Source organism: Babylonia areolata, chromosome 14 (genome assembly GCF_041734735.1).
Source record: "Babylonia areolata isolate BAREFJ2019XMU chromosome 14, ASM4173473v1, whole genome shotgun sequence".
Classification (NCBI taxonomy): Eukaryota; Metazoa; Mollusca; class Gastropoda; order Neogastropoda; family Buccinidae; genus Babylonia; species Babylonia areolata.
The window spans coordinates 1182501-1195000 of record NC_134889.1 but is presented as its reverse complement, the minus strand read 5'-3'; the positions used below and the strand labels follow the sequence as shown (position 1 = coordinate 1195000).

At 45.1% G+C, this 12500-nt stretch overlaps 2 protein-coding genes across 5 annotated transcripts in view; both read left to right on the top strand.

The window, feature by feature from the left end:
- The window catches only part of LOC143289718 (tetratricopeptide repeat protein 16-like), a 39653-nt gene extending 36780 nt beyond the window's left edge, over positions 1-2873 (top strand). For all 4 annotated transcript variants that reach the window (XM_076598788.1, XM_076598787.1, XM_076598786.1 and 1 more), the window contains one exon: positions 739-2873. In XM_076598788.1, the coding sequence (XP_076454903.1) occupies positions 739-954 (216 nt within the window). In that variant the 3' untranslated portion in view covers positions 955-2873. The remainder of the gene's footprint in view (positions 1-738) is intronic.
- Positions 2874-8778: 5905 nt separating this feature from the next.
- The window catches only part of LOC143289717 (delta-aminolevulinic acid dehydratase-like), a 21846-nt gene continuing 18124 nt past the window's right edge, over positions 8779-12500 (top strand). The window contains exons 1-3 of the mRNA XM_076598784.1: positions 8779-9269; positions 10745-10892; positions 12237-12372. Coding sequence (XP_076454899.1) covers positions 9157-9269; positions 10745-10892; positions 12237-12372 — 397 coding nt within the window. The 5' untranslated portion in view covers positions 8779-9156. The remainder of the gene's footprint in view (positions 9270-10744; positions 10893-12236; positions 12373-12500) is intronic.

The following is a 12500-nucleotide window of genomic DNA, read 5'->3' as shown; positions in this document are numbered from 1 at the left end:
TTGACTTTGACACACACACACACACACACACATGCACAGATGCACAGATACACTTGCATGCGTACACAGTAATTTCTTCCCCCCCCCTCCCCCCCCCCCCCCCCCCCCCCCCCCCCCCCCCCCACACCCCTCCTAGATTTTTTTCCTACCCTCATCATCTAATATCACTTTCAGTGAAAAGATGTTGAACTAAAGAACAAACAGACATGTTCATGTACGCACGTACACTGTGCATAGTAATTCAGTTTCTTTTTTAATAATTTTGTAAATCTTCCCTCTCCAAACAATCAAGTCTTTCACTTCCAACCACGGATATATCTGCAGTTTAGGGGTAATTGCATTATCAACAGTCCAGCCAGTCATTTGAAAATGCATCCCTCCTTGCAAATGATGACTGCCTTGATGAATGTTTGAAGCAATATCTCAGCAAGTTTTGGCTCAGTTTTGGTGCTTTTTTTTTTCTTTGCGTTTTGTAAAGGGAAAACTTTGTTGAGCCTGTCAGCATGGCTGTCCTGAAAGCATTGAGTCCTGATTTTCAAGTGAAATATGAGAGGAGCTCAAATGGACAGGTGGTAACTGACATCCTGACCTGTGAGCTCTGTCTCCTCACCTCTGACCTGTCTCCTGACCTGTGACCTCTGTTTTATCTCAGACAACAGCCCCGCACTGACCAGCAGTAGCGGTCAAGGGGTCAAGGTTCAAGGGTTCAAGCACCATTTCCTGTTCCCGTTGTTGCAGGTGGAGCTTGAGGTGAAGGACGCCTTGGAGAACCGCCGGTCACTGCGTTACCAGGGAGCCAGAATCCAGCCCCTCCCCCCTACCGCACCCCACCCTCGCTACGGCAGCCAGCTCAAAGGGAGGGCCCCGGTGGTCTCCCCTGCTGTGCGGGGGCGTAAGAAAGGGGCGTATAACTGGCGGACGTTTAGTCTGGGCATAGGCCTTCAGGACTCCTAAATGGCCGTGTGTGTGTGTGTGTCACAGATATCACATCGCTCTGTTTGATTCAGGTCTGTGTGGTGGTCTGTCCATCTCTGTTCTGTCCATGTTTTTCCCTCTGTCTGTGTCTTTTCCTTCTGTGTGTGAGTCTTGTGCGTTTAAAAAGAAGTGTAGGTGTATGTATTTCGTGTGTGTGTGTGTGTGATGACTTACAAATGCATGGTGTGTGTATGTGTGTGTCAGTATATGTGTCCACTTAACATCAGCATTAGCAATGACTTCAATATTGCAAATTTAACTCTTTTTTTCTTTCTAACGAATGACCTTTCTTTGAATTCTGTTCGTTATATTGACACTGTTTGGGGTTTTGTTTTGTGTTGTTTTTTGTTGTTGTGTGTGTTTTGTGGGGGGTGTGGGGGTTCTTTTTTATTTCTTGTTCAGGAAGGGTGTTTATATATACATATATAAATTTCTTTTGCTATGCCTTAAACATAAGTATCTTAATACTCAGACTGTAATATTAATAAACAATGCTTTTTTATCAAATTTTTCACTTAAAAAGGAGCTGAGTGTGCCTTTGCTCATGAAAACGTGAAAATATTTTCTGCAATCCATATCAAGGTTTTTTAGTTTGCTTGGAGAGCATTCTGATGACTGGATTTGACTTGCCTTTACTGTGGCCAAAACATAAAGTAAACAGCATTGTTTGGGGGTGTTTTTCTTATGATGTGAATCAGTATCAATACTTACAGCTTTATTTTGTTGTCATGATTTGTTTTCCACATCATTGGTGTGTCTTCCTCATAATGTCCGTTGAAGGGACGACTGTTTAGTTTATACATAGCACTCTAGCTGCTTATTTTCTGCCTTGCTGCTCCATTCATTTAAAAAAAGCCGTGAATTTTGGTGGGGGTATGGGAGGTCTTTTTCAGGACTTGCTCATTTGGGAATTCTTACTATGTTCAATTCTCTTCTGCACCTTGAACATATGTGTTGCTTGCTGGCATTTGGGGTTTTCTGTGTACATATAGGGATGGATATTTGTGTGTGTGTGTGTGCGTGTGTGTGAGTGTGTTTGTGTGTTTGTGTGTGTGTGAGTGTGTTTGTGTGTGTGTTTGTGTGTGTGTATGTTTGTGTGTGTGTGAGTGTGTTTGTGTGTGTGTGTGAGTGTGTTTGTGTGTGTGTGTTTGTGTGTGTGTGTATGTTTGTGTGTGTGTGTGTGTGTGGAAAGGTGATGTTTTTATCAGCTTGCTCTGGTTTGCTGTGTGCGTATTAGTTATATGTTGCGTGTCATCTTTTACAGCTCTGCTGGTGATCTGTGGGTAGCACAGACTTCTTCCACAGATCACCACTCTGAATTTATCTCTGATAGTAAAGTGATTCTGATTCTGGTTCCTGATCCCCACCCACACCCACACCCACACCCCTCCCTCCCCCTCCACACATCATGCCTGTCCTCACAGTGAGCTTCCTGTTGTTGTTTTTTCTGTACTTTTCCTTTTTTCTTCTTCTTTGTTGTTGATGTATTCCCCAAGCATGTGAGCTGACTGTGACACACCTTGGCCATTGTGGAGTCTGCAGATTAAACCGATGTCACACGGAGTTGAGGTAGTTGGACTTTAGATCCAGTGTTGACCAGTGGTCAGGTCTGCGGATTAAACCGATGTCACACATCCAGTGTTGACCAGTGGTCAGGGTTCAAAGCCCTGGTTCAGCATGGTGCTGTGTCCTTGAGAAAGACGCTGTACTGTTGTTTTCCTCACTCCATCCAGGTGTGAACGGCAGCTGACTGCAGCTGGGAAAGGGAAAGAGAGGAGGGAGAGGATTGGGCCCTGCCTCCCTGTTCCAAACTGTACACACAGGGGGTAAAAAGAGAAATTCAAATACAAATACCACCACTGTGTGGACAGTGATTGACAGAAACTTTCAACATTACTCCAGGGTTGGGTGATGTTTTTATTTGGGGTGGTGGGGGTGGGAGAGGGGGGCTTGTTGAAGGAAGTGAGGGATTGGGGGGAGGGGATTTTTTTTTTTTTGGGGGGGGGGGGGTTCTTGGATGGGGGGGGGGGCGGGGTTTGCGGGGGGATGGGGGGGGGGCTAGGTGTGCTGTATTGCCATTTACACATCTGTACATACTTGTGTCACAGTTTTTGCTTCTTTTTTTTTTCTTTGTGTATTTTGCTATTTGGTGATTATTGTTTGACACACGTGTGTTATTATACATTATACCTTTTTTTTTTTGGTATTGAAAAAACAAAAACTTGTGTCATACAAAAGTTGTTATATTGTATACTGTACAAGGACAGTGGTAACTGCTGATCAAATGGTCAAGACTGCTGATGGTGTGTACAATGTTCATGTGATGTGTACAATGTTCATGTGATGTGTACAATGTTCATGTGATGTGTACAATGTTCATGTGATGTGTACAATGTTCATGTGATGTGTACAATGTTCATGTGATGTGTACAATGTTCATGTGATGTGTACAATGTTCATGTTGCTGATGGTGTGTACAATGTTCATGTGATGTGTACAATGTTCATGTTGCTGATGGTGTGTACAATGTTCATGTTGCTGATGGTGTGTACAATGTTCATGTGATGTGTACAATGTTCATGTTGCTGATGGTGTGTACAATGTTCATGTTGCTGCTGATGTGTACAATGTTCATGTTGCTGATGGTGTGTGTTATGTTCATGTCATTGATGATGTGTTTCTTGATGGGCACTTAGTGAGGTGACGTCCTTGATCAGGGCCAACATTAACATGAAGCAGCATCCATTGTGCAAAGGCCAGTGATGTGTGCTGGAATAAAGAAAGACTGATGGATGGTGTGAACTGAGGGTTGATTTCATCTGTCTCTGTCTGTCTGTTGCTCTCACACTCTGGGCACACTTCACAGACACACACACACACACACACACACACACACATACACACACGCACACACATACACACACGCACACACATACACACACACACATGCACACACACGCGTATGCACACACACACGCACACAAACGCACACATACATACACATGCACGCACATTCACACATGCATACACACACACACACATACACATGCACTCACACACACTCATATACACATACATGGATGATATGCACAGGGGTAATTTCATTGCTGCAAATGCAAGTCACATTAGAAGTATATTTTGCTTTTATGGCATCCAGTCGTAGTCTGTAATTTAAACTGGTGAGCCTTCTGCTACTGTGATGTCCTTTTTTTGTTTTAAAAGAAAACGTGCCATCAAATTTGCACAAGCCATTGTCAGTATTTTCTGTCAGGGTCAGAGTCCTGTTTTAGTTCATTGACAAGGTTCCAGCAAGTTTTCTTGTAATTTTCAAGTAGAAAATAATCTTCTTGTAATGAAAATGGAATACAAATTTCTATGGCATTGGAAATGTTCATTGCACCTTTTTTGGCACAACGATCCACCCGCTCATTTCCCACAATCCCTTGGTGAGAAGGGATCCAACAAAAGTTCATCTTTGTACCATGGATGGTCAAAACAGGAATTATATGAAGAATTTCTGTTACGAGTTACCCTCTTGTCTTCAAATTAAAAGATGTTAATGCTTGTAATACAGATTTAGAATCGAAACAAAATAGCACTTGACATATGGTTATGGGAAGATCTAGTAGGTGATTTAATCCCATTAGTATAGCCATAAGTTCTGCAGTGAATATAGAAAAATCTTTACCAATATGATAGTAGATGATTTAATCCCATTAGTATAGCCATAAGTTCTGCAATGAATATAGAAAAATCTTTACCGATATGATAGTACTTTTCTACTTTTTATGACAGAATTATAAATGCTGCCTCTGCCTGATTGTTATAAAGTACTGGACCATCTGTATATACTTTAAAATGATTTGGTCATTTTCTTGAATGTGAGATTTAACAAAAGCAGAAAGAGCAAGGCCTTCAGCTTTCTTTAAATCTTGGTAATCAATGTCAAATGTTGCGATGTTCATCTCCCATTTAGGTATTGTCGTGTATGATAACCGAGGGACTGTCTGATTTGGGTTCACTCCTGATGTTTTAAATATGCCAGAGGTATAAGTACCTATAGTCGTGAGGGAGTGAATAGACTGTGCTCTTTTAGGGAAATTAGGTTTGATTTTAAACTGATCTCGGCAATATTTAAATTTTGAACTGTTGTACTTCTCAAGATATATTTCTCTGATGCAAGTTTCATCTGTTCTTCAAAGGGTAGGCTAATACTTTAATTTCTGTGTATGTTTTTAAAGTTGAAGCATGAACTGGAACACCAATCGGAAGCTTATATGCTTTACTGTCCACACTTTGTAATTTCTTTAACATGTATTTTGGTACAGAAAAGAAAACCTCTTGTGCACATGCACAGGTTAGCTTTCAGCGTACTAGTGATGTTGCTAGGTGGATAAGTGTGTGTGTGTGTGTGTGTGCACGTGTACATGTGTGTGTGTGTATGTTTATGCAGTGTGTGTGCATATGTGAGTGTGTGTGTGCATGCACATGTGTGTAGTGTGTGTGTGTGTGTGTGTGTGTGTGTGCACATTTCATTTGTATGGATATCTACGTTGAAATGTACCCAAGTGCACTGGAGTGTGTGAGTGTGTTTGCTGTGTGTCTGTAGCTCTGTGTGTGTGTGTGTGTGTGTGTGTCAGTGTGTGTGTTTGTGTGTGAAATCTCAGTTCTATGTGCATCTATTACCGATTAATGACATGTTGCAGTCTTCAAAGAGATTGTGTGTGTGTGTGTGTGTGTGTGTGTGTGTGTGTAATCTCAGTTCTGTGTGCATCTGTTACTGATTAATGACATGTTGAAGTCTCTTTGAGACTGTGTGTGTGTGTGCATGTGTGTGTGTGTGTGTGTGTGTGTGAGTGTGTGTGTGAGTGTGTGCAGGACAAGCTGTTAACGCACTCTCACCCCCCTGCCCCCACATCTCCATCCGTTCCCCACCCCGTCTCTCTCTCTGTCTCCAATTATCTGTCTCTGTCTCCAATTCTCTGTCTGTCTCCAATTATCTGTCTGTCTCCAATTATCTGTCTGTCTCTCTCTCTGTCTCCAATTATCTGTCTCTGTCTCCAATTATCTGTCTGTCTCTCTCTCTGTCTCCAATTATCTGTCTCTGTCTCCAATTATCTGTCTCTGTCTCTCTCTCTGTCTCCAATTATCTGTCTCTCTCTGTCTCCAATATCTGTCTCTGTCTCTCTTTCTCTGTCTCCAATTATCTGTCTCTGTCTCCCACCAAGAGGAGGGCACACAGACATCACTATATGCACATGACAGGTGGACAGTCCGGGTAAACTGATCACATTTACAGGGAAGCTCCCAGCTGAAACAGCTGGCTTGTTCAGGCAGCAGAGTAAACAGCTACTTTTCACTTGTGGGTCACTTGATCAAGGCCAGTAAACTGAAGGCAGAGCACTGCTCGCGCGTGCGTGCATGTGTTGTTAGTGTGTACCGTGTGTGTGTGTGTGTGTGCCACGGCAATGTGTGTGTGTGTGTGTGGCGAGGGGGGGGGGGGTGTTAGCCGGCGGTGTGTACCGGCAGTTAACAGTTTGTGTCTGTGTATGTGTGTGCGTGTCGGTGTTGCGTGTGTGCCGCGTCACGGTGCCACTGATGTGTGTGTATGTGTGTGTGTGCGTGCGCCGTATGTGTTTGTGTGTGTGTGCACGCGCAGGTGCGTGTGTGTGTGTGTGTGCCGCGTGCATGTGTGCGTCAGTGTGTGTTTGTGCTGTGTGTGCACAGCCGGTTCCAGCTTGTCCTGTTATTACGGTGAATATTATTTTCTTCTTCTTCGGGCGGCACACGGACTGGGTTCCTGATGAACGTATACATGTTGCCCCGGCCGGCAGGTACTGCCTGGGTACCTATGAGTAACATGCCCGGCCGGTACTGCCTGGGTACCTATGAGTAACATGCCCGGCAGGTACTGCCTGGGTACCTATGAGTAACATGCCCGGCAGGTACTGCCTGGGTACCTATGAGTAACATGCCCGGCAGGTACTGCCTGGGTACCTATGAGTAACATGCCCGGCCGGTACTGCCTGGGTACCTATGAGTAACATGCCCGGCCGGTACTGCCTGGGTACCTATGAGTAACATGCCCGGCAGGTACTGCCTGGGTACCTATGAGTAACATGCCCGGCCGGTACTACCTGGGTACCTATGAGTAACATGCCCGGCAGGTACTGCCTGGGTACCTATGAGTAACATGCCCGGCAGGTACTGCCTGGGTACCTATGAGTAACATGCCCGGCCGGTACTGCCTGGGTACCTATGAGTAACATGCCCGGCCGGTACTGCCTGGGTACCTATGAGTAACATGCCCGGCCGGTACTGCCTGGGTACCTATGAGTAACATGCCCGGCAGGTACTGCCTGGGTACCTATGAGTAACATGCCCGGCCGGTACTGCCTGGGTACCTATGAGTAACATGCCCGGCAGGTACTGCCTGGGTACCTATGAGTAACATGCCCGGCCGGTACTGCCTGGGTACCTATGAGTAACATGCCCGGCCGGTACTACCTGGGTACCTATGAGTAACATGCCCGGCAGGTACTGCCTGGGTACCTATGAGTAACATGCCCGGCAGGTACTACCTGGGTACCTATGAGTAACATGCCCGGCAGGTACTGCCTGGGTACCTATGAGTAACATGCCCGGCCGGTACTGCCTGGGTACCTATGAGTAACATGCCCGGCCGGTACTACCTGGGTACCTATGAGTAACATGCCCGGCCGGTACTACCTGGGTACCTATGAGTAACATGCCCGGCCGGTACTGCCTGGGTACCTATGAGTAACATGCCCGGCAGGTACTGCCTGGGTACCTATGAGTAACATGCCCGGCCGGTACTGCCTGGGTACCTATGAGTAACATGCCCGGCAGGTACTACCTGGGTACCTATGAGTAACATGCCCGGCCGGTACTGCCTGGGTACCTATGAGTAACATGCCCGGCCGGTACTGCCTGGGTACCTATGAGTAACATGCCCGGCCGGTACTACCTGGGTACCTATGAGTAACATGCCCGGCAGGTACTGCCTGGGTACCTATGAGTAACATGCCCGGCAGGTACTGCCTGGGTACCTATGAGTAACATGCCCGGGCCGGTACTGCCTGGGTACCTATGAGTAACATGCCCGGCCGGTACTGCCTGGGGTACCTATGAGTAACATGCCCGGCAGGTACTGCCTGGGTACCTATGAGTAACATGCCCGGCCGGTACTGCCTGGGTACCTATGAGTAACATGCCCGGCCGGTACTGCCTGGGTACCTATGAGTAACATGCCCGGCCGGTACTGCCTGGGTACCTATGAGTAACATGCCCGGCCGGTACTACCTGGGTAGGCCCGGCCTATGAGCAAGTGCCGGGCGGGCCGTTGCCGCGGCTGCCACAACGAGCGTGAGCTTGGTCGGAAAGGTCGGAAACCTGGCTATGTATAAGAAAGTTTGCTTCTTTTTGCTTTGCTTTTTTTTTTTTTTTTTTTTTTTTTTTTCTTACCACAAGAAAATACAACTGATGAAGAGAATAAACTGAGGCGAGTAATAAATGTTCTTGGTTGCCGGTGTAACTGAAGCATGATGACTGAATGGCTTCATCGTCAGTTCGGTAGACCTGTCCGCCAGGGTAAGGCCGGGAGGGGGGGTTGAGCCGGGGGTGGGGGGGGGGGGGTATGGGTGGAACAAGTCACATGATAGTGAACCTGCGGGGTTTACGAGTGCGGTTGGGGGGTGGGGGGTGGGGGCAAGGGGGGTGACGGGAAACTGGGAAAGGTGGAAGGGGGGGGGGATGTGGGCGGGGCCAATCAGTGCCAGTGTCCAGTCGTGACCCTCCGATCGGAAAAAAACAGCAGCTTGCTTTCTCACGGGTCTACATGTTCACGTGACATTTTCTGCCTGCTCGAGTTTTGACCCGTACCATCAAACCAAATTCAAAGCAAGCTGAAGTATTCGACTGACGGCGCGACAACGGCAAACTGCTAGCACCTGAGAGGTTAGGGTATAAAAAGCTTCGGTCGTGTAGTTTTCAGCTAAGTCTGCAGTTCGCAACGCGTTCACTTGGAGGTTCGAAGCCCGGCCTTCTCTTTTACTGGTGGGGCAGCAGTTTGCACGAAGCAGTTTTCTACCCGGTGAAAGTCTATTATTTACAGTCACGTTTGATTGGACAACAGCTGAGAGTTACCTAACCTGATCGAAGATGGCGAGCCACGCGGTTTTGCATAGCGGCTACTTTCACCCTGTGCTGAGGTCATGGAACTCCGGCAACACGACAATCACTCCGGAGAATCTCATGCTTCCTCTTTTCATTGTGTAAGTACGAATTAATGTTTATCTATCGATTTTGTATATGTTCTTTTTTGTCGTTTCTTGTGCGTGCTTGCGAATCTTGTTTGCAGACGACAAGTCTGACCCTGCGGACGAGTTAAATATGAAGATGGGGGTGGGGGTGTCCAGCTCACCTGGCTAACTTGGAAACATACTTGCAGTGAGGGGGGAGGGGGGGATAGACACGAAGCAAATAGGCAGACAACTTCCCAAACGGAACAAATCAAGCAAAATACAGCCTATTGTTCAGCTGACAAAAATATCTAGTTTGGAGGCAAAGTTTGTAGAAAACGTCCATTCAAACCTATCACCCCGCACGTGATGAGAATAGGTGTTCTCCCCGTGAGCCAGAAGAAAAGCACGTCAGGTGACCGTGTCTTGTGACTCGCAGGATTAAGGGGAGGGGTGGGGGGTGAGATTTGAAAGAGGGAGGGGGGGTGGAGGGTAAAGGGAGGGGGGTAGTCTTGTGACCGTCATATGATCACGGGTTGGGGGTTGGGGGGTGGGGGGGTGATAGTGTAGGGGAGGGGGGCACAGAATTTTGCAGTGTCACCATTTCTCTTCAAAGGGAAATATTGTGCAGATGAACGAACCTGGGGAAAAAATCAGTTCATGAATAGATAACAGAAGCACAAATGCAAGTACACACACACACACACACACACACACCCACACACGCACACACACACACGCACACACACACACACACACACACACGCACACACACACACACACACACACATGCACAAGTGCTGCAAAGTTGTGTGGAGGCAAGGGATTAAAAAAAAAAAAAAAAAGAAACACCCAACATTTTCAAAAGATTTTTTTTTTTAATAGCAATTTCAGCTACTGAAATTTAAAAGCATATATACTTTTTCCATGATGAAAGTCATTAACCTACAGGTATGACTGCAGCACAAGCAGGTGGAATGGCACAGATCAGTGGCGTTTCCCAATTCCTTCAATCAAAAAATAAATAGATAAATAGAATTGTGCAACCAACAACCATGTACCTGAAGATCTAGTCATCATTTTGCCCCATCCACATGTAATATGCAGTTTCTGTTCAAACGTGTGTGTGTGTGTGTGTGTGTTCTTTTACGTGCGCTGAGTGCATGTTGCACACGGGACCTCGGTTTATTATCTCATCCGAATGACTAGCATCCAGACCACCACTCAAGGTCTAGTGGAGGGGGAGAAAATTTCAGCGGCTGAGCTGTGATTCAAACCAGCGCGCTCAGATTCTCTCGCTTCCTAGGCGGACGTGTTACTTCTAGGCCATCACAAGTGCTGGATACAAGGGGTAGCAATCAGCAATCTTTCAAGAGACAATGAGTAAGCCCCCCACCCCACTCCCACACCTTCCTGCCAAATAAATAAAGAAAAAGAAGATGAGACTGCTTGCTGAACAGTCATTTTACTCCGTCTGTACCTGTGTGTGTGTGTGTGTGTGTGTGCAGCGACGAAGAGGATGCAGTGCAAGAGATCAAGAGCATGCCAGGCGTGTGTCGTTACGGCGTCAACAAACTGCGCTCAGCCCTCTCCCCTCTGGTGGACAAAGGCCTCAAATCCGTCCTCATCTTTGGGGTCCCTGGAAAGATTGAGAAAGTAAAAAGCTGCTTGGAATGTGTGAGAGAAAGGGATAAGACAAGACAAGACAAGACAAATTCTTTATTTCAAGGATAATAGATAAGCACTGGTGTGCTTTTTTACATCCAGTCCCCGCCCTGAATAGGGTCTACACTACACAATATGCGGGAGAATGAAGGAAAGAGACAGACAGTGATAATGACCAACTGTAACAACATCACCAGTGAACATGCTGTTTCATATGGGGGAGACATGGCTTGTCTTTTCTTTTTTGCTTGAAATGAAATGAAAACAAATGAAACAAGAGAGGCAAGGCCTTCAAGACTCACTTGTGATGCATTTTTTTTTTTAAATCCAAGCTTTTTATGTATTGAGTATAATTTCAAAATGTAATGTTTAAGATGAGAAAGATCAGTTTAAAGCAAATTAAGTCCCCTAGCATTAATTACAGAGTAATTTCCCTTCTTTACTCTCTGCACCAAAACGTTTGCAAAATAAATAAAACTTCCATGCTGAGCAAAAGAAGTTCCTGTTTAAACAGAAAATGATAATAATGACTGCTCTTGTTGTTGGGTCAGAATATCAGATCAAAGTGCCAAGTTTAGAGAATACAAAAAATTTTTCCTATTTTTATGCCTAATTCCTGAATCAACATAATCCAGCGCCGACCAGCAGGCTTTTCTAAGAAGATCAAATTCCCTATCGGGTTTAACCCTGTAATGTTTGTCAGCATGTTTGGTTTGCCTCCTCTATAAACGTGGAGAGTGTGAAAGAGAGAGAAGGAAGGTGAGTATGAATATTGTATTCAGATTATGTCTTGGTCACTGTCTGAAGGACAGTGATAACATAGTGGTCACAAAAGTTAAATCAGTTAAAAAAAACAAAAAACAAAAACTAACAAAATTACATACATTTAGCAGAAACAAAACACAATATAGATACAAACACCTATATAAAAAATAAAAAAACCCAACAACAAACAACAACATATATTTAGCAGAAACAAAACACAATATACATACAAACACCTATATCAAAATATTAACAAAACTACATATATTTAGAAGAAACAAAACACAATATACATACAAACACCTATATCAAAATATAAAAAAAAATTACATATGTTTAGCAGAAAGAAAACACAATATGGATACAAACACCTATATTGTACTAATGTTCAGTCTTCCTGATGTTTCTTACATGATCTAATTTTACTTAGTCTTTATAGACAAATCATTTCTCCAACAAAATGATATAATGAAATATTTCACATGAAATCTTTGTGTTAGCCTTCAACGTTGCTTTGATTGGTTACAAATTGTTTTCTGTTTTTTCTTTCTTTTTTTTTTGAATGGCTAGGACGAGTCGGGTTCAGCAGCAGATGATGAGAAAGGGCCAGTAATTCAGGTGGTGAGAAAGATCCGAGAGTGGTTCCCCTCTTTGCTGGTGGCCTGTGATGTGTGTTTGTGTCCCTACACCAGTCACGGCCATTGTGGTAAGTCTGCTCATTCTGTGGGTCTGTCTTTCTTCGCTCCATTTTGCCTGTCTCCTCCCCCCTCTTACCCCCACCCCCACCACCACCACCACCACACCATCTATTCCTGTCCTATTTTCTGTGTTGTT